The sequence below is a fragment of the Thamnophis elegans genome, chromosome 8 (genome assembly GCF_009769535.1).
Source record: "Thamnophis elegans isolate rThaEle1 chromosome 8, rThaEle1.pri, whole genome shotgun sequence".
Lineage (NCBI taxonomy): Eukaryota > Metazoa > Chordata > Lepidosauria > Squamata > Colubridae > Thamnophis > Thamnophis elegans.
The window spans coordinates 41,866,146-41,887,992 of record NC_045548.1 but is presented as its reverse complement, the minus strand read 5'-3'; the positions used below and the strand labels follow the sequence as shown (position 1 = coordinate 41,887,992).

General features: G+C 43.5%; 1 protein-coding gene across 6 annotated transcripts in view; it reads right to left on the bottom strand.

The window, feature by feature from the left end:
• Positions 1-21,135, bottom strand: part of RAB2A (RAB2A, member RAS oncogene family) — a 56,294-nt gene extending 35,159 nt beyond the window's left edge. Inside the window, exons 1-2 of one of the 6 annotated variants that reach the window (XM_032222416.1) lie at positions 20,908-20,998; positions 20,605-20,767 (exon numbers count right to left, since the gene is read on the bottom strand). In XM_032222416.1, the coding sequence (XP_032078307.1) occupies positions 20,605-20,650 (46 nt within the window). In that variant the 5' untranslated portion in view covers positions 20,651-20,767; positions 20,908-20,998. Of the gene's footprint in view, positions 1-12,616; positions 12,697-13,866; positions 13,945-20,604; positions 20,833-20,874 lie in introns of those variants that run through there. The other 5 variants (XM_032222413.1, XM_032222415.1, XM_032222417.1 and 2 more) reach the window with 5 other exon arrangements.
• Between the last annotated feature and the right edge of the window lie 712 nt (positions 21,136-21,847).

Genomic DNA, 21,847 nt, shown 5'->3' with positions numbered 1-21,847 from the left:
CTGAAAAATAGGAATTTCAAGAATCTGCAGTCATACAATATTTACAGAAATGGAAGTATTTAAAGGCACACACTCACTAAAACACCTGTTTCTGAAGTTTAAAAAGGCTATTGATAAATCTTAATATCAGCAAATCATTTTAATGTGCACATATAGCAAAATAAGTGATTTAAAAGTCATTATCCCCTGAGATTGTGATAGTTAGAATCCACATATATACAGATAGATCTCAAGTTATAACCATAATGGAGCCTGCCCATAATGGAACCTGACCATTATGGTTGGAAGTCAGGACAAATATTAAATGAACTGCCTCACATTACAACTAACCATCCGTACTCTCTCTAGTGCAATTGTTAAATGAATGTGCAGGTCGTTAAAATGAGCATGGGGTGCCTCAGGTATGGGGAGATCCTAGAAGGCCTAGTGCAGATATAAGCCCACCTGCTTCAGGCCTCCTCACCTCCATTGCCAATCACTCACTTACTTTTTACCATAACCTCCATCTAGAAATTTTGTCACGTTAGGAATGAAAGCAAGCTGCTCGGTCCCCCAGTGTCCCTACACAGCATGGCTGTGGCCCAGAAGCAAGTGCCAGGCTGAAGAGTAAAGGAAAGGAATGAAGCAAGTAAAGAAAATCTTTCTGCAGTTTTTTGTTTGGAGAAGCTGAAATAAAAAATTCAGCTCAAAAAATTTAGCTGGTTAGAGCAAAACATATGCAGCAAATTGGATAGAAATAGGTCCTTGAAAATATTTTTGCTGTTTGTATGACTGCCTTTAGGATCCAGTTAGGACTTGGCTTTAGAATCCTAGCTAGGTTCTAAAGGCAATTAGACAAACAGCAAAACACTTTTAGGGGAGTTCTAGCTGGCTCCTCAAGGAAAAAAATTTTCTTCGCTTGCTTCGTTCCTTTCCTCTACTCTTTAGTGTGGAGTCAAGATAAGTAATTTACAGATTTTGTCACCATCTTTCCACACATGCAGGAAGTTAATAAATTAAATTGTTAAAGGGGATAGAGATTGGAGGACAGAGGTGGGGAATTTAGTTTCAACACCTAACGGGATTGGGAAAGAAAAAGATGAACAAGTTTTCCTGTCCCAGCCTTTTTTGTTTTTTCTTTGATGTTTTTGTTTTCTTTAAGAAATGTCAATTTTTTTGTGGGGGCGGGGATAGAAGGGGTTTAAAGCAAGGGAAAGATTTCGGAAAGCTCATCCTGAAGCCACTGCCTTAGCATACAGATTCTGGTTTCCCAAAGAGGCAGGAGAGCATTGCGGTTTTCCAACAGCCAGCTGATTGGGACAGAAAGCTCTGAAAGCAGCCATCATTTCTGCAAGGAATTGGAGTGTGTTCGTGAGGCATCAGAACAGGCCCAAATCCTGTGGAGCCCCTTTGGGATGGGATGGGGAGAGAGGTGAGGGGCTTTGCAGCAGGACTACTGACTGTACTTTCTATTTGCTGGTAAGGGTGCAAAAGGCATTCATTTATTTTTCTTTGGATTCAGCAGATTTTTAAAAGAATAACTTAACTTTGGAAACTCCACATTACGCTTTACCAGAGGAAGGGAGCGAGTGGTCACATGTGGGTATTCTCAAAGCCTGATTGGTCCAAAGACTGAGAGCAAAGACTTAAATACTGGTGTCTTCCAATCCTGGCCCAGTTTCTCTCTGTCTTTCTTGCTCCAAGTACAGTTTGAGAATAGTCCATAGGTAGGATTTGTTTTATTGCGATCTGGCTTTCTATTTGGCTTAATTGGGCACCTTTAAATTTTACAAATTCTAAATCCTCCTTGCTGCGGCCCCAAGGGACAGTCCTCTGCCTCTGGCAGTTGGGGGAGGGCCCTGTGGGGCATCCAGCCTCCCCCCGCGGGCCTGGAGCCTCAGCCCTATCCCCGGGATTGCGCGGGTGCCAGTTCCAGGTGCAGCTTCTGGGAAGGCAACTTGCCTTCCCGAGCGAGAGAGCGTGAATTTTGGCACCTCAGCACGCACAAGCTGCCGCGGAGCTGCCGTTTGATCTGGGCGGCTGCCGCATGCCTCCGCAGTTACCGGCCTTTGTGAGGGGAGTTTGGGGGCGAGGAGTGCGTGCCAGTGGGCCGCGTGGCCCCCCCATCCTTATCTGGAGCGGCGGTGGCTTCTAGGAGCGGAGCCGCGAGTGCTTGTTTTGGCCCCTCGCCTCCGCATGGAGTTTTGGCGGCCATTTTGACTGCCGCCATGTGCGCAAGGCTCTTGCCTCATTCTACGGCCATTCGTGTGCTTCAACTGGGGACGATTTTGGCCTAGTCCCTCCACTCCACCCAGCAGGCCCAGTCCCGGTGAGGCCTACAGAGGCCAGTGACTTCTTCGTCGGACACGTGAGTGGGGCATGGAGGAGGGGGTCAGATCTTCCCCAGGGCCAGGTGGAAGGCCCGATGGGGGGTGTGGAGGCTTTGGTGCAGGGCTCCGAGGGGGTTCCCTTTCCTATGCCTAGCTTGGTTCAGCGCCCATCTAGGGCGTCCGCCAGGGTGGAGGCCAGAAGGCATAAGGCCATTGAAAAGGCTTTTGCAAGGACAGAGAGGCAGGCCAAGGCCTCAAGGCCTAATTCCAGGGACACATCCAGGTTTCCAATTAGGCCTTTTTTCTGGGTTTTCTTCCCCTAGGGGTTTTAGCCCTTCTCCTTCTGTCCCCCTCCCCCTCTCCTTCGGGGTCTCCAGGTTACACAGGGAGGGGCAGTGCAGACCCTTTGGAGGGTACTTCCAGGGGCTCTTGCTCCTCTCACAGGTTGGCTCCCGAGGCCTAGCTCTTCTTATGGGGATGTGGAAGATTTGGAGCATTTAACAAAAGGTATGAAAAGGCTTATTTCTGTTGCCATTCGTGGGGCATTGCCCAGAGGGGCAAAAGCTCCTTTCTTCCAGGCATGGGGACCCGGGCAGGGCCCATCTTCATGCTTCCTCTCCTTCCATGGTTGGTGAAGCTTCGGTCTTGGGGGAGGAGAACATCCAGGACATGGGTTTATCGATGATGAGAATGTGGGTCCCTCAAATGTGTCTTCTTCTGCAGGCCTCTTTGTCCCAGCCATGTTCAGAGGTCTATTGAGCGAGGCAAGGAAGACCACCAAGGTGGGGACCGGGGACCCTTCGGTGCCCCCACCTAGGAATTCTGACCTGGCTATGTTTTCTGCCATGGCTACGGGCTAGGAAGAGATTCTGGCTCCTCCCTTGTTTATGGAGGTACTGACCAACCAGTGGGCACTTCCCTCCAATTTCTCGACTCCTGGGGGTAATGTCCGAGGGCATTATAGCATGGAGCAGACTTTTGCTCAGGCCATTCAGTTGCCGGCTGTTGGCAACCTGGTGGCCTCCCTGGTCTCCTCCTCTCCAGTGGTATCCGGCGGTGCAGCAGATAAATTAAGGCCGGAGGGTAAGCGAGCGGAACTTACCTTGAGGGAGAATTTTAATGCCACTGCGTGGGCTATCAAGTCTGCAGCCTTGACTCCCTATTTCAACTGCGCCACGGTCATGTGGCTTAAGCAGCTCCAGGAGCGCATTCCCATCCAGGACGAGCGGCTTCACCAGGATCTAATATAGATCATGGCAGCCTCCCAGTTCTCTGCTGATGCGACCCTGGACACGGTCAAGTTTGTGTCCAGGGTCTTGACCACTTCAGTCGCGTCTCGCGGACTCTTGTGGCTGTACCACTGGCAGATGAATAACAAGACCAAGTGGAATTTGGCAGCCACTCCGTTCAGGGGCCTAATCTTTGGGGAGGCCCTCGACCCCTTCTAGTCGAGGTTAAAGACAAAATGAAGGTTCTGCCATCTACTGCTAGGAAGCCCGGGACTAGGCTTCATCCTTACCGTAGGCTTTTTCTTCCTTCTGCTCTGACAGGCAGTTTCACAGGCTGTCCTTTCAGGACAGACACCGTTTCCAGCACCAGTCCAGGTGGCCTTTTCATGGGGGAGGCAGCCGTCCCTACCGCACAGGGAAGTGACTCGCACCCGAGTCGACAGATCGGCGGCCTCCTTTCCCTCTATGCGGAGCAATGGGACAAGATCACGTCGGATGCTTGGGTCTGAGCCACGGTTCGTCATAGTCTCAGGTTGATTAGTTAGTTAGTTAGTTAGTTAGTTAGTTAGTTAGATTATTAAGCTTGTATGCCGCCCTACTCCCGGAAGACTCAGGGCGACTAACAATAAGAAGGGAGGGGGGGTACAAAAATAAAAACAACAATTATAAATTCAGCAACAGACATAACATCCGATGGGGCTGGATAATTCAACAGCCCCAGGCCTGCTGGAACAGCCAGGTCTTAATTGCTTTGCGGAAGGCCGGAAGGGTAGTAAGGGTCTGGATCTCAACGGGGAGATCGTTCCATAGGGCCGGAGCAGCCACAGAGAAGGCCCTCCCACGGGGGGTCGCCAGCCGACATTGGCCGGCAGATGGAATCTGGAGGAGGCCTAGTCTGTGGGAGCTAATAGGTCTTTGGGAGGTGACTGGCAGGAGGCGGTCTCTCAGGTAACCAGGTCCGATACCACGCAGGGCTTTAAAAGTAACGACTAGCACCTTGAAGCGTGTCCGGAGGCAAATGGGAAGCCAGTGCAGCTCACGGAGGATAGGTGTGACATGGTTGTACCTAGGTGCACCCACAATCGCTTGCGCGACTGCATTCTGGACTAGCTGAAGTCTTCGAACACTCTTCAAGGGCAGCCCCATGTAGAGCGCGTTACAGTAGTCCAGTCTTGAGGTCATGAGGGCGTGAGTGACTGTCCGAAGGGCCTCCACCCCTCCGAATCTATTCAGGTCATTCCGTCCATCCCGGAGCCTGGAGCGCTGCTGCCTGATGGATCAGGCCATTGCCCCACCTTCTCGACATTCAGGTGGTGGAGGCAGTTCCTCTAGAGAAACGGGGCCTAGGCCTCTGCTCCAACCTGTTCATGGTTCCGAAGTGCCTGGGGGGCTGGAGGACGATTCTGGACCTCAAACGTCTGAACCGTTTTCTGGTGTACAGGTGATTCAAAGTGTCCTCCCTCAAATCTATCCTTCAGGGCATCAGTAAGGGGGACCTCTTGGCCTCGGTGGATCTCACAGAGGCCTATCTTCACATCCCTATTCTGGCCGGTCTTTGCAGGTTCCTGAGGTTCTCACACGGGAACTGCCTCTACCAATACAGGGCTCTTCCCTTCGGGCTGGACTCGGCTCCCCGGGCCTTCACGGACGTTCTGGTGGCCCTGGAGGCTCATCTGCGCTCCATCCTGGTGAGACTCCAATGTTAGTTAAACCATGTTTTGGTTCAGGCGGAGTCTCTTCCTCAGGCCATTTCGGAACTTCAGCTCACCATCCGGGGTCTTCAGAGCCTAGGTTTCTCGGTGAACTTCCCCAAGAGCCACCTTTCCCCTTCCACACGCATTCTTTACCTGGGGACAGTCGTAGACTCCGCGTCTGTCCCAGGAGTGCCAGGGCAGCCTGGGTCACCTGGCAGAAAGCGTTCACGGAAGTCAGTTAGTTTCAATCCTCTCTCTATCTGTTATTGGGCAAGATGGTTTCTTGCATCGGGATTGTCCTGTGGGCCGGACTTCATCTTCGGCCTCTCCAGTGGGAACTCATCCCCTTTCAGAGGGGGCATTTGAGCAATTCTCTTCGGTCCCTCCGTCTCCCAGTGGGAATCCAGGTCTCGCTGGGGTGGTGGCTGTCCCCGGCAATTCAGCGGGGCTGCGGTTTCTGGGGCCAGGCAGGGTGACCGTCACCACAGGAACAGATGTTCAGATGGGGGGCCCTGGTGGGTTCCCGGATAGCTCAGGGTAGGGGGTCGATCTTGGCTCTCCGCCACAACATCAATTGGTTGGAGCTGCAGGCGGCCCGCCTGGCTCTGCAACACTTCAGGCCTCAGTGGAGGGGCATCACGTGTTCCTCCTGATGGCCAATGTGGCCGCCGAGGCCACATCAATCGTCAGGGGGGGACCCACTCTCGGGCTCTCTGGCTGGAGGCTCAGAGACTGGGCGCCTGGGCGGGGAGGCACCTGTTGTCCTTGGTATCGAAACACATCTCCGGGCTCTCCAACATCCAGGTGGAGTGGCTGAGTCGGGCGACTCTGGACAATGGCGAGTGGCAGCTCCACCCGTCATTGTTCGGAAGATCTGTCAGAGGTTTGGGACTCCTCTGGTGGATCTGTTCACCTCGCCCGCGAACTCCCAGCTTCCTCGGGTTTTCACCCGTTTCCAGTCCAGGTCTGCAGAGGGCATGGACGTCCTCAGGAGCCGGTGGCCCTCAGGCCTTCTTTATGCATTCCCTACCATTCCCCTCGTCCCGGGGACCGTCAGGAAGGTGGTGGCGGAGAAGACCCTGGTCATTGTGGTGGCCCCTTATTGGCCTAGGAGGCCCTGGTTCGCAGACCTGATCCAGCTGTCGGTGGCCCCTCCGAGGTGGTCTTGCTGCAGGGGGCCCTGATTCTCCCGGAGCCCCAGTGGCTCCATCTGACCGCCTGGCTATTGAACGGCGGCTTCTGAGGGGGGCTAACCTGTCCTCCAGGGTCATTCATACCATCGAGGCGTCTCAGCGTCCATCGACGACCCGCATTTACAATTCTACCTGAGCGGCCTTTGTCCGGTGGTGTTCTCCTCTTGGCATTCTCCCGATAGGGCCACTATTCCTAACGTCTTGGGCTTCCTCCAAAAGGTCCTTGACGGTGGGCTTTCACAGAATACGTTGCGCCTCCAAGTGGCGGCTTTGTCTTCGGTCCTGGGGGGGTGGGTCTTCTTCCCTCTCCCCTGTTCCCCTGTTCAAGCGGTTTTCTGAAGGGGCGGCTAATCTCAGGCCTCCCCCCGTCCACAGGTTCCCCACGTGGAATCTTCCCCTGGTGCTTAGGGCTTTGACAGGGGCCCCATTCGAACCTCTTCGGTGTGTTCATCTGCGGTTCTTGTCGCTGAAGGTGGCTTTCTGGTGGCAGTTACTTCCGCCCGACATTTTTCAGAACTGGGCGCCCTGTCATCCAGGGACGACTTTTGCCATTTTCCCCAGGACAGGGTGGTGCTTTGCCTTGATCCTACCTTCATCCCAAAGGTGAACTCTCCTTTCCATAGGGCTCAGGAGATCGTCCTGCCCGACTTTTGCCCGGACCCGTCCAATGATAGGGAGAAGCTATGGCATTGGTTGGACGTGCGCCGTGCTCTGCGGAGTTACCTCCGGCGGACCGCAGGGATCCATAGGTCAGTGGCCTTGTTTGATTCATTCCAGCCGGGAACGCTAGGTTCTAGGGCATCCTCGGCCACCATTGGCCGATGGCTGCGTCACACCATTACGGAGGCCTACGGGGCAGCTGGTCGTCTGGCCCCATCGGGCATCATGGTGCATTCTTCCAGGAGTGCCACGACCACGGCAGTGTGGGCCTCGAGGGCCCGTTTGTGGACATTTGTCGTGCGGCCACTTGGGCTTCTCCGACGCCTTTCATCCGGCATTATCGTCTGGATGCCTTTGCATGTGCGGACGCGTCCTTTGGTCGGAGGGTCTTGCAGTGGGTGGCGGCTGATGCTCCCCTTGGGTCCTAGTAGTTTTCTTATTCTCCCACCCTGGGACTATAGCTTGGGTATGTCCCACATGTGACCACTCCCTCCCTTCCTCTGGAAAAAGAACGTTGGTCTTACCTGAATGTGTCTTTTAAGAGAAAGGGAGGGAGTGGTCATGACCCGCCCTGAATGCTGTTCCGTTGGGGCCAAGGGGAGGGCCCGGGTGGTCCCAGGAGTTTGTTGTCGTTGTGTTTTGTTGTTTCAGGTCTACCATTCGACTTCAAGAAAACTGGGCCAGGATTGGAAGGCACCAGTATTTAAGTCTTTGCTCTCAGTCTTTGGACCAATCAGGCTTTGAGAATACCCACATGTGACCACTCCCTCCCGTCCTCTTAAAACACACGTTCAGGTAAGACCAACGTTCTTTCTGTATCTGGTCAGATTATTATCCATTTTTTGAGTGGTTAAAGCCAAATAATAAAAAACACAATTCAAACAGAATCACTATTTTCAATTTTTAAAGACTCTCCTTACCAACCCCCTCACCCGCCACTAAACTCTTATACCTGTTAACCAGTCTTGACCCCAGGTTTTTATAAATAATACTGAATTATATACAACGATCAAATAAATTATATTTTCCTTTAAAAAAATTCTGGACAGGCAGCAATTGCTTGGAAGAACCTATTGTATTTAAAAATATTATTCCTTGTTGTTAGAAAGCAAAAACTTATAATAGGTATGTATGGTTCCTTATTTAACAACAGAGTAAGTTCATTTCTCTAGATTTCAGATTTGGACCAAAGTAGGAGCAGACAGTTGTTGATCTGGCCCACATTAAGTTATTCTATTTTCCAAATACACTTGGACAAACTGCATGTTGAGAACAGAATATACTTTAAGAAAAAAACTTTACCTACTTTACATAATTGCTAGGATTTTATCATTCTAAAGTTTGAGAAGTTCCCTATTTTGTTAGAAATGTATGTAAAGACTTTGCAGTTAAGATTCTTGTAACATTTATAAAGACATATCTTAGAACATACCTATCCTTCTGCTATATTTGCTAAATGACAATTCTCAATCAAGTCATAGAGGGATGTACATAACTGAACTTAATTTTATAGTGTGTTAAGTGAAACAGGCTTCAAACAAGCTGGTATCAAAATAGCCATTACCAAAAAAGAAGAAATCGCTTTTTCAGTCCTAGACTGCAACTAATAATTATTAGTCCAAGAAACTATGACATGTGAGAACGATTAGTTCTCAAATTCTATTGAGAGGAACTGTCTCCAAAGCAATGGAAAAAAGAGTTATTATGCTTGGTCCAGAAGAGAACAGATTGTGTCTAAGAATGTTCCAAATAAGGTCCTTCTTACTTTACACAAACTCCAATCACTAATTATTTACTTAATGGAAACTTCTTTCTCCTTTTAAAAATATTTTTTGTATATTAAAATAAAAAAAATAATGATTGTATGTTTGGTTCAAACAGGCATGTAAATCATTTTACTAGCATTTTAAGAAGTATAAGATTTCATTGATATATGCCAGAAAATAACATATATTATGTTATTACAATAACAATTGTTAACACGTTAACAATTCAAAAACTATTTTCTATTTACAGCTATATTTGAGTACAGTAGTGATGTGAAGAACCAGAGATGTCTATCTCTGGAAATCAACAACCAGTTGTGTTATTTTTGAGAAATTCATACTTTAAAAAACTCTACCAGAATTTAACGGTGGGTATAGGGATAGGATTTAATTTTAAATCAATTATCAATATTTTTATATGAAAACAACAAAACCTGCCATATTGAAAAGTGGCTTTTGTCAGCACCAAGGCTATAGATTGAAAATGAAGGTACTCTGTTTCTACTCGGCATTATTCCCCCTAGAGTTCAAGATCCACATTTGTAAACAACATCCTAGCTTGAGCTTGAGGGAAAAAAATCCATATCTATTCCCAAAAACCGACTGGTGTGTCATAATTACAAAATGTACTTTTCAGCTTCTAAACTACTCTCTTTCTCTGATGTTTTGCTTATACAGCAAGAAAAACCTAGAAAAAATGTAGATCCTGCTCTCTCTTTCACATACACACACACAAACATGCATACAGACCAAAATGATGATTCACTGTCAGACTGTCAAATTGGTATATTTGGTCTTGATTGCTTCATAATAAACAGTGTTCTAAAATAATAATGCTCTCCAAAATAGTCCAATTATATGTAGAAGTTAATAAATCCACTGCACATGCTTTCCTATCATTGGTTCCAGTATTACAATTATTTTAAATTACATTAAATGAAATTTATATTTCTGGCATGGTTTGTATATTATTTTTTAGAACATTTTTTAGAATTACTCAAAACCAAGTATGGGAGGAAACGTACAGTACTTATGTATTTTATTTAATGCAAGATCTAATGCTACTATATACAAACATCTGAACCACCCCATGATACATAACACATTTATTCTTAATTATAAAATGTGTTTAAATAATTCCAAAAGAGAGTGATAAAAGATACTTATAAAATTTCTCAATTTATAATTTTGTTAAATTGCAATACATGAAGTGAAGTAAAGTTTTAAATAAATGTAATTTAAAAAGAGCAAACAAACAAACTCTCTAGAGCATGGGTCCTCAAACAATGGCCCGTGGGCCACATGTGGCCCACCGAAAGCATTAACCTGGTCCACGCACGACTACGAGTCTGCCCTGTCCACATCGCCCCGCCCACTCTTCGGTCAAGCGCAGGAGTTACCTTTCCGAGCCCCATGGGCTGGAACTGAAAGGTAAGGCCAACAATTGTGGCGTGTAGAGATGTCCTGGAGGCAGGGGAGGTGAAAAATGGAGCTCCCATGAGGCTAAAAAAATGGACTGTTTTTGCCTGGTTTTGGCCTGCAGAATGCTTTGGGGGGGGGTGAAAAACAGGATGCACAGACACCCCAGGAGGCAAAAAAGGGTGAAAATGGCCCATTTTGGGCCAAAAATGAGCTGGTTTTACCTGTTTTGGGCCTGCAGAATGCTTGGGAGGGGGTAAAAATGGGGTACAGAGATACCTCAGGGGGCAAAAATAACTGGCAAAATGGCCCATTTCTCTCCTCTTTATCAAGAAGAGATAAACAGAGAGAGAGACAGAGGGGGAGAGAGAGACAGAAAGAGACAGAGAGACATTTCTCAAGCTCCTTGAGGCTGAAAAGAATTGTTGCAAAATTGAGTTTGTGAAGTGGACCAGTAGACTACTAAACAACTGAAAAAATGATCTAGAAAAAAGAAAAGGCAACCATAAGAGCAAAATACAAACAAAAGGAAATAAAACACCCCCAGGAGCAAAACAAATTAAAGTTTAATTTGTGTGCATTGTTTAATAGACTATTAAATTGGACAGACCCACCTAGTCACATGACCTAGCCACACCCATCTAGTCACATGACCTAGCCATGCCCATCCATCTGGTCCAACCCTCAACAGTCTGAGGGACCCTGAATTGGCCCCGTTTAAAAAGTTTTGGGACCCCTGCTCTAGAGTATACCTTACAGGTGCCATAGTCAATGTTTTACTTCATAGAGGAATTTAGTAAACTACTACAAATCAGGCAACTATCTCATCGTTGTTTGCAAAAAAAACTAAGCAGGAGGAATCCATTACTGCTCTAGTCAGACTGTTAACAGCTCTTACCATCAAAAAATTTCTTATGCTATTAAGTTTGAATCTCCTTTTAATTTCAAATAATATTTTATGGTCTTTAAGTCTTTTGTTTTGCAAGTTGAACATGTGTTTCCAAATCATATGCCACAGTAATCCAGCGAACTCACAAGGATGCTGTAAGATATTTTACTACTTAATAAACAAAACAGCTTCATGACAATGTTTCGGAACCTTTGCTTTAAGCTATTTTTCATGAGGATAAATTTTCAACCCCATAATCCCTCTTAAAAATCCACTCCAGCTTTACTATGTCCATTTCAATTGGATATAGTACTCTAACTAGCCCAGAGTACAATAGAGCTGTTACCTCATATAATTTTGCTATAATACTTTTGTTAATGCAGACCAAAATTGTACTGGCTGTTTTACTGCAGCATCACACTGGCTGTTCACTTTCAACTGACCATTCATACTGATATTGCCACAAAACTTAAGACTCTACAGTTGTATACCTATTCAATTAATTTTTTTCCTAACTAAATGCAGCACTTTATTACTTTTGAACACTATCACGTTAATTGTGACCTCACTCACTACTTCCTTTTAAATCAATGTAGAATCATTTACAAGTCCACCAAATCTCAAAATCTTCTAGCCCAGGGATTCCTAAACTTTTTTCATCACACTTTCCTTTAGTGTAATCTTAATATATACACCACCACCCAAAATTCAAACTGCAAAATAAACACAAATAAACAATGACAATGCAATGAAACAGGGGAAGGAGGATTTATTGTAGCAATGTAATTAAAAGGTTTCTCATACTTCCCCTGGACACTGTCCATGTCTTCCTCCCAAAGGGGTATATCACACAGTTTGGGAAAACCTGTTCTAGCCTTATGTTACCCTGTTTGCAAGGTTATGATGAAAGTCTTGTTATATGGTTTACTATACAGCATTCTCTTGGTTAACAAATTCCATCATAAAAATAGATAATACTATTCTGGCACAAGTTATTCTTAAGAAACCATGCGGTCTCTTGATAACAATAGCATTTTCTCTTAATGCTTCAAGACATTCTGCTGGACAAAGCATTTTAATTCCCTTTCCAGAACAAATTCTAAATTAACTGGTCTGTGGTTCTGAAATTACTTTTCCATTTTCTATGTATTTCTTTTTCTGCTTCAGTTAGTAGGTATTGTTATTCATCCATGCAGACCTGCTAAAATTTCTCCCATTTTAAACTGTTTTATAAACTATTTGCGCCTATTTCTTCAGTATCTTGTTTTGGGAGATTTCCCAACCTTTTTTTTTACTTATTTATCTTAAGATTTCATGGAGTGGCATGATGCCCAACTTTTAAAATCTTAAAATCTTCCTTCTTGAAGGCTAAGGTATATGACTGACTTTACTCAACTTTTCATAAGTTATCTTGAACTCCAATATGACATGTTTGCTTTCCCATGAGTACCACACACCTCCAGTCCATTGACTAATTCCTCTCTGTTGATCAGGATTAGATCCAGGATAGCTGAAACCCTTGTTTCTTCTTGCAATTCTGAGAAATGAAATTGTCAGGAAGAGAAATCAGAAATTTGCTGGGCCTCCCATTACTTGTTCCATTAATTTTTCAGCAGATATTATCACTATAGTCTGCCTCTTTGAAAACTTGGGACATGATTTAAAAATCTAAATCCTTTAAATTTAGCACTCAATGTCTTATAATAAAATTCCCACGTAGCTATGACTTTGTTTTTTAGGATTTTTAATCCTACCCAGAAGCTTTCAACAAAAGTTCCATATTTTAAGTCATATTTTTGGGCACATGGCTTATTTACATACAAAATTACTCCACTACCATTTTATTGTGTCTGTCTCCTGAATAAACTTCATTTAAGCTTTAATCATATCCCACCAGATTCCAGGATTTTATAATATCTTGGAATCAAGAGTGTTCATTCTTGTGCCTGTTCCTTGTCTGCAAATGATTACTTGGTAATCCTTCCACCAAAAAAAAATTAGAGAAAAGAAAAAAGGTATCAGAAAGTGAACAGTGGCCCTTATTACATTATTGCACCCACACTGCCCTCATCTGGCATGTAGGTCTGAACAAATATCTTCAAATAAATGTTGCCCTTGATAAGGAAAAAAATTAGCCAAACCTGTTTTGGGACTTGATAGTGTGTAAACCAGAATATATAGCACATGCATATTTAATAAGCTATGACTTTGCACATTTGAAATCAACCCATGCAATATCTGTTGTTAAGTAATGCCTTACTTAAGTAGGATTTGCCTTGACACATAGTAGCATCCGAGGCTAGAACAGCGTGGGCACTAATAGCACTTGCTAACACAACCTTTCTAAGGTACATTACAACGGGGAAAAGAAACATGGGCAACTAAATCAATCACAAAATTTGAATCAAGGTTTATTTGTTTGTGAAAGAGAGCGTAAAACCTCTGTATCAGAGACAAATTCATTGTGTGTTAATCACACTTGGCCAAATAAAGTATTCTGTTCTGGCCTGCTCTCTTCTCGTCTACACTATATGATACTATGATCAGAGCTTCTTCATACCTTTGTCCTTTTAACAGATAAGGAAATTCTAATTAGGCAAACAAGTTACAAAATAGTGAATGACATAATGATTTTAGCGGACAGAGTCGACATTTACTGTACTTGTTCAAATAAGTTTATAAAGTCATAGGAAATCAGCACTCTTACAGAATAATATAGATGTTCCAATAAACGGGATGACAATCAGGTGTAAATGGTGGATCTTTCTCTATAAAAACATCATCATTGTAGACCGCTCTTCATGACAGAGTTTTCTGCAAATGAATGATGCCCTGATCAAAAACAATCTGTGAACTTCAGAAAAAGTAATAATTTTATGAAGATTGAAAGGGCCACAAAACCATCACAAAGTAGGTTTCTCTCTAACAACCTATGGTAAAAGACAGAATGTGTACAAATAGAGAAAATACAGTACTGTTGCTTCTCTTCCCAAGAGTGATTGTCCAATGAAATTTCCCCAAGAGCAAGTCATACAATACCTTGAGAGGTGGTAAAGGACCTCAGGTAGCAATAAAGGAGTTGAAGGTTACTCTTGCTCTGCCTAATGCCAGCATCTCCCATAAGGAAAGCACTGAACAAGAATGGCGCACATGGGAAGGTAGTAAAATTATTGCTCTCTAGAAAACATACTGCCCCCTTTTTCAAGTTTGTTAAAATTCACCTGAATGATTTAGAACAGGGGTATCAAACACACCGCCTGCGGGCAGGATTTGGCCTGCGATAGGCCCAGAGTTGTCTCATGGGGCCGTCCCAGAGATGGCAAGGGACTGGCCCATGCTGCCCCAGCAACGGGCCACTGTGGTCCCACCCACCCAGTCAGCCACAACAACCGACTGTGCTCACCCTGACTCCCCAAGGGCAAACAAAATCCCGATATGGCCTGCGATAGGATCGAGTTTGACACTCCTGATTTAGAAGGTTATTTAAACTACGTTCTGTAGTGAATGACACAAGACTGGAACTTTCTAGCATTAATGAAGATTATTGACGGGGGGGGGGGGGGACTCCTTGAAAGACTGCATTGCAACAAAATGATTTCATCCAAATATGAATAAGATGGGAGTTGGAGTGTGTCTGGATTGCACGCTACCATTCTGAGAGCAACTTATTTTAGATTATGTCAGCAAAATTTATAAGACAGTGTCAGCAAATCTGTCCATGAAATAAAGCTTAAGCAAATGAGTCATGCAGTACTACAATGATCACAAGTAAATCACAAGTAAATGTACACAAGTAAAACTACAATAGAATGGCTAAAGAATAAAAGAATTCACATTAGGAAGCGGCCAAGTCAAAATATTGACTGTAACTCAACAGAAGTCTAAAAATAATCAGTTGAAACAGTTCTAGAAGGAGTGATGTGTCATTTACAGAAACAATCAAGAGGGACAGGAAAAGTTTGGTTGAAATCACGGCTGCTAAAGAAGATTCCATAATTTATTAAATCAAAGGTTACACATATTTTCCCCCAACAAAATTAGAGAATGTTATGTTACTGTGTTCAATAAAGACACAAGATTTTACACCCATGATGGCAAATGCCACAGGTGGCACGCAGTGCCCTGTCTGAGGGCACGCAAGCCATCGCCCTAGTTCAGCTCCACTACACATGCACATGCATCACCCGCCAGCCAGCTATTCATCAGGACTCTGCTGCACATGTATGGGTGCATGCGCAGGGGCTGCATGCGCATGCATGGGGGTCATGGCGCATCCAGAGGGTGCACACATGTGGGGATGGGCATATGCACAGGGGATGCATGCATATTGCATTCTGGGGTTTGAGCATGCTTTGGACACAGTCTGGAAAAGATTAGCCATCAATGTTCTACACTATTTTGTAGGTTGTTTAATCCAAATCTCATCTATTAATAGGATTTAATAATTCCATGCTGCTATTAGTATTTTTCAAATATTTCAATCTATTGAAATGCTTTCATCTTTATCTTTATCTTTCCCCTATGGAGTACTGAAGCTTGAAGTTAGAGTTGCAAGTTTCTATGCAGGTAAGAACTCGGAAAATTTCAAGTCCATTTATATATATTTTTTATGCTTTAAAAAATGTTACTTGAAAAAATGTGGATGCACAGTAAAACAATTGCCTGCTACACAGAGTATTAGAAGCTATTGCATTTGATGTTCAATTTTAGTTGGTAGGTTACATGAACCCAAGCAATTTGGTTTACTTAATAATGATAGGAAAACCCAGTTAATAACCCACTAAATATGGTTTCTAGTAAATGTGCCTCATAGTTCCCTTTGCTTCCTTCCTATCAAATGGTACAACTAAAAACACACTCCCACACATTAAAAAAAAGTTACAGAATTTCCAGTGTTCTTATATTGTATTTACTTGTTTGATAGTTATATCCTGCCTTTGTTGTTTTTATAAATAACTCAAGACAGCGAACATATCCAACAATCTCTCCTCTTATTTTCCCCACAACAATTCTGTTAGATGAGTTGGACTGAAACAAAGCGGCAGGCCAAAGGTCACTCTGCTGACTTCCATGGATATATTTGCAAATTGCCTATATGCACTAGGATAGAGTCAGCAGATAAAGTACACAAATAACTAAAAAATAAAATCTATGAAAATGACTGTTGCTTATTGCCATCTAGAAGTATTTTAAAAATGAGTCTCAAATGAACCAGGGATGTTTTCTAAGCCAGTGAGAACAAGCAGAAATGTACATTGATAAATTATACAAATAGACTTCAACTTACTATTTTCTCAGTGACCCTACGAAGTTAAGATGGTGCTGAATAAATGGTAGTTATGCCAAGTTCCAAAGTTACCATTGCTGCAGCACCCCACTATTACATAATCAAATTTCAGGTACTTGACAACCACAGGGGCAGTTCAACCCCACCCCTACCTACCTATCTCCTTCTATCTCTGCCCTCTTGGTAGCCCTGCAATCTGGTGGCTCAGCCAACTAGCTTGTGCCCTGTTGTGTGCCCTTTGTTAACTGGCTCTACAGCCCCTGCCAAATAAAACCACAATAAAAATCCAAATCCAAATAAAATCACCATATCCAAATGAAAGCCACAATCATAATATTAAAATAATATAGCATGCACCATGCACTAGAGCTTATCTAACATCCCAGGCCAAAGCCAAATTTAAAATCCTTGCTGAAATAGCAACAAGGTTTCGGCCATCTGAAACTTATAAGGAATGATGTTCTATATGGCGGGTGCTGCAACACCTTTAAAAAAAAGTTTTCCCCCTTTCTTGAGTTATTCTTTTCAAAATTACTTAAAGCTTTTATGATTGTTCCCTCTTACCACCCTTCCATTACTGATTTGCCATTTTCAGTGTTAAGATTCTGTATATTTTAATTATGATTTTCAGATGAGTTAACCACTGAAATAGAATTACAATAAAAAGAATATTTTAATTTAATATTTTAATCAATATGAGGCACACTATATAAAAGACTGTAAGATAATTCCATTGTAGATCTATTCATAGTTAGAAGAAACTAAGGACATCTCAGAAAACAGATTTCCTTGTGGGAACTTGCTTTGCTTCTCCAGATTAATATCTAAAATGATATGCTGTTAGCATACAGATCACACACAAAGAACTTTATTAATACACATACTAAAAATGTATGTGAATAATGTGAAATCTCTCAGATTTACAAAGGTAGTGTACAAATAAATACATTTGACACTATAATATGAATATGTCATCATTTTTTAATTTAATGTGACTTCAGAAAGATCATAAAGAAATGTATGGAACAGGAAAAGATACAGATCTTTTCCTGTTCCATAGTCAGGGCACTAGTTACTATTTTAGCAAGCTGCTGGACAAAATTCAAAATGCTGCTGATGACTTCCACGGCATTATATTGTTACATCAAGTACCGGCTTGTTAAATTTGAATCTGCATATCTAGTACGAAGTTCACATGGCCCCCTAGAGTCTACAAAAAGTGAAGGGGGTGGATCAGGCAGCAGATTCCTTGTGCATCCAGGCCAATAAATAATTCTATTCAAGAATGTATTTTGAAACTCTTCACCTCCAAAGTTCAAGCAGCTCCTTGCCTCCTAATATTTCATAAAATTGATTAAAAACATTATTTCATCATACTTTTAAGCAGGGTTGAATATTTTGGATAGCTGTTGCTTCAGCATTTTTAGTCTATTATACAGTATTTGCTGGAGCAGGATACCAGAACTGTGAAAAATCCTTCATATTACTTTAGTTTTTGTACTGATTGGTTTAAAAGAGTTTTCCAAATTCATTTGCTGAGCTACATATGGATTTGAATCTGGATTTCTGCAGTCTTTGTTTAATATCTTAACAGCTACCCATACTGGTTCTATCCCCTATTTTAACTTTATTTTCTAAAGTAAATATGCCCTTTTTTGTAAGATGTAGCAGTAAAAGTACAGGTAATCCTCACTTACCAACCACAAATGAGACCAGCAACTCCCATCACTATACAACATGGTTATAAAGTGAAAAATTGCACAGATGTGCCCAACTGATGTCACTTGTGGCTGCAATTGTTAAGCAAACCATGTAGGTTAAGTGCAACATCATGTGAATGCAGCTTGCAACTTCCTGCTGGCTTCCCCCTGATTTTACTTGTTGAAAGCTAGCTGTGACGGTCGCAAATGGCAAACATGGGACCACACAAAGCTGCAACTCTTGTAAATGCGCACTGGTTGTTAAATATCTGAATTGTGATCATGCAAATGTTCTTTTTCAGTACCATTATAACTTTAAATGGTTGCTGAATGAGCCATTGATAAATGAGGAATACGTATATATTAATATTTTGTGTTATTTTTGTACCACTATTTAAGAAATACATGAATTATCACCAAAGTCAAATATGGTCCAACTGCACTCCCAAATGTCAATTTCCCACTATTAAAAAAAAAACCTGCATAAAATTGTCATATATACTAAAATAGTCCTTTTTCTATTTTAGATCATTTCAAGTTTGAAAATAAAAATATTCTGTGCATTCTTCAAAAAGTATACAGAAGATCTGCATAGCACTGCTCTAGTATTAAGGAAGCTTGGCTATTGTTTTGAGCCTCAACATATGTGTGTGGGTGGGTGTTGTTCCATGAAAGAGCTGACTTATTAAAGTTAATGCAATTGTTAATTAAACAGCTGTTTAATGAAAAGAGAAGTGTGCTGTGTTAAGATCAGATCCAAAGGATTTCTTCCAAATCAAGGTTTGTAGCTATGTAAATATATGCCTATTTCCTTTTAGATTCCTTTTTCCCAATCTTAATTTATTTTGTTACAAGGTATTATTGACAAGGGAGTCCCTGGGTTTATCAACTTTTATAAACCATTCTGAGAGGTTTATGCTTTATATAAACAAGCATTCATTTTTAGTAATCTCAGAATGAAAAATAAGGCTCAAAATTACCATTGCTCCTCAATTGCTAATAAAGGCAGGATTACATAATTGCACCATTTTAAGTTGCCAAATTTTTAATGTCTCTTTTGCAAATAACTATAGCTGCTATACATAAGCAACATGATTATATTTGGACATCCTGCCTACTCAAAAGCAAATTACAGTATGTATACTTCATTCTGCATGAACCAGGCCTAAAAATCAGCCTTCTACCAGCTGCAATGTCCCTTATACTCTGGACTTCTCTTATAATTCTTTATCTGGTCTGCTTGGGGAAAGTTGGCTAATTCCATAAATCATTACAAAAAAATTTCACTGGAAAATACAAAAACCTAGAATACAGAACTGCCAAGAATATATTAGCCATCCCCTTTCAAATGTTTTTTTTTAAGTTTGAAGGAACTATTTGGCTTTAGCTTTGTACATACTTGATAATGTCAAACTTTATTATATCTCTTTCTTATATTAACAAAATGAGTAATGTCTTGTTGGGGGATACATACACCTTCAAGTACAGCCACTTTAACAGGCAACCACTGCTTCTTAGGAAAAGCAAATACATGGAATCCAGAAGATTTAATTACCACATTGCTATATCTATATAAACAGATCAGATGACAAGTTATTTCAAGAGAAAATGATAATAAACAAGAGACTAAACTCAACCCGGGCAATATAAACTAACAGTACAAATAGGTATAGCAATTAGGGGAAAAAATCAAGCCTAGAAATGCTGAAAGGAGACTGCATATTCTCCATATTAAGATGCTGAGGCCAAAAGAAAGTAATTGCCTCAAACCATCAGTTAATGTTAAAAAACTATGTTAAAAAAGGCTACCCTTTCAGTTCAATTTCCGAGCAACTCTATTCTAAACCTTTGTGTTTGTCCATTAACTCGCCAATCTCCAAGGAATGGCATTTTTGCTGGAGCACCTTCAACTAAAAATCCGCAAGAGAAGTGTTTAGCCTCACTATACGTAATGGGAGATTTAGACAGTAACTTTTCAAGCGTGGCAGGTTTGAGGTCTAGAATGGGAAACTATCGGGGCGTTGTTACGCTCCGTCACCATATATATTTTTAACCTCACCGAAGCATTCGCCGAACAGCGCTCTTTCAGGCCTAAAAAAACCCTCATTAACCCACCCCAACCGCTCTTCTTGTGATTCACATCTACCAGGTTGGTAATGGCGTTGCCGCTCAACGAAATTGGGGAAACTGGAAGGGTAGTAACACTCAGAGGCTTGACAGGAACCACGGCGGAGACCCGGCCGCCGGTGTAGGCCTTAGTAGGCCGGCGTCAAGCTGCGGGCGGTCCCTAAGTCGAGCACCTCCCACTCTTCAGCAGTCACTACCACGTCGGCGCAGCCAACACTGCGGAAATGGAGCGGCTGAGGCGGGCGTTGCGCAGGCGGCTCGGCCCTGAGGCCGGGCTTCCCAATTCCGCAGCGGCTCTTTCCCTCCTCCCCTCCCCCTTTTGCTTTCTCACCTGTGTCCCCGATTATGATATACTTGAAGAGATACGCGTAGGCCATGTCTTCCCGATCCCCGTCGCTTCACCCTCCTGCCTTCTCCGGTAGAACTGTCGCTCCTCTGTGGCGTGGCGCGGCGTGACGTGACGCCCCCTCCGCCCTTCTATGTCAGAGCTCGCGCTACGTAAGATTTGAAGCCGTTAGCGACTTCCTTCCCCCCCCCCCCTCCGCGCGCGCCGCACGACTTCCAACTACCCCCTACCCCACCCCCTTTCCGAAGCTGTCACCAGCAATTTCTCACGTCGGCCCTTCGGCTGTACCGGCGCGCGCGCCCCCCTTCCTTTTCTCTCGCCGCGTCTCCGAAGAGGCTCGTAAACGTCCCGAGGCGAGAGATGGGAGCGACAAGAGGGGGAGGAATGGAGCGGGGCAGGAACAATAACAGGCAGTAAGGCTCCTACACGGTTAGGCAACGTCACGAAGCGCTCTTCGCCAACCCGGAAGTGTTGGTCACGAAGCGCTCTTCGCCAACCCCTTCGTGGCCTCGTCTGGGCGGGGGGGCGGAGCCTTGGAAGTGACATACGGGCGGAGGCTTAAGAGCTTGGGGCATGGAAGGGAGGGGTCTCGATGGTGGATCCGAGTCACGTGAGAAGGGAGATCGCGGAATGCCCATAAGAAATAACCGGATCTCTCCGTGGGCAATGAGGAGAGCTAAGAAAGGCCGTTGACGAGACTCCTCTGTTGAAATCAGTGGAAAGCTGAAATTAAACTGGCGGAATGCCTTATGAAAACAAGTTGGAATGGGCTAATAGAAATAACCGACTTGGCATAGATTGCATTGCTTTGTGAATTACAAGCATGTAAAATGATAAATGATACGGTTTGAATTGAAGGGCAGGAATGGGGCTGAAATAAAAGCCTTCGCGTTAAAAAGAATGGCCAGGAGCAACGGGCTTCTTGTTGGGGCGTGGGGAGAGAGAAATAGGAGGATGGTGTGTTGGATATGTTTGCCGCCTTGAGTTATTTGTAAAGTAATAAAGGTAGGATATAAATAAGCCAAGGACCTACAAGGGCGACTGGAGTGGGAACAGGAATCTACTTATGTAGAAACCAATGATACAAGACTGGAATAGTAGCTCCTGTAAGTACTGTTAGGGTAGTTTAATGGCAGAAATGATGGATTCTGGAGAAAAAGTGTGTCCAAAGGCTAGGAAGATGGCTCTTAAAAGACAAAAAAGATCAGGCATTGGAATTACTATCCCC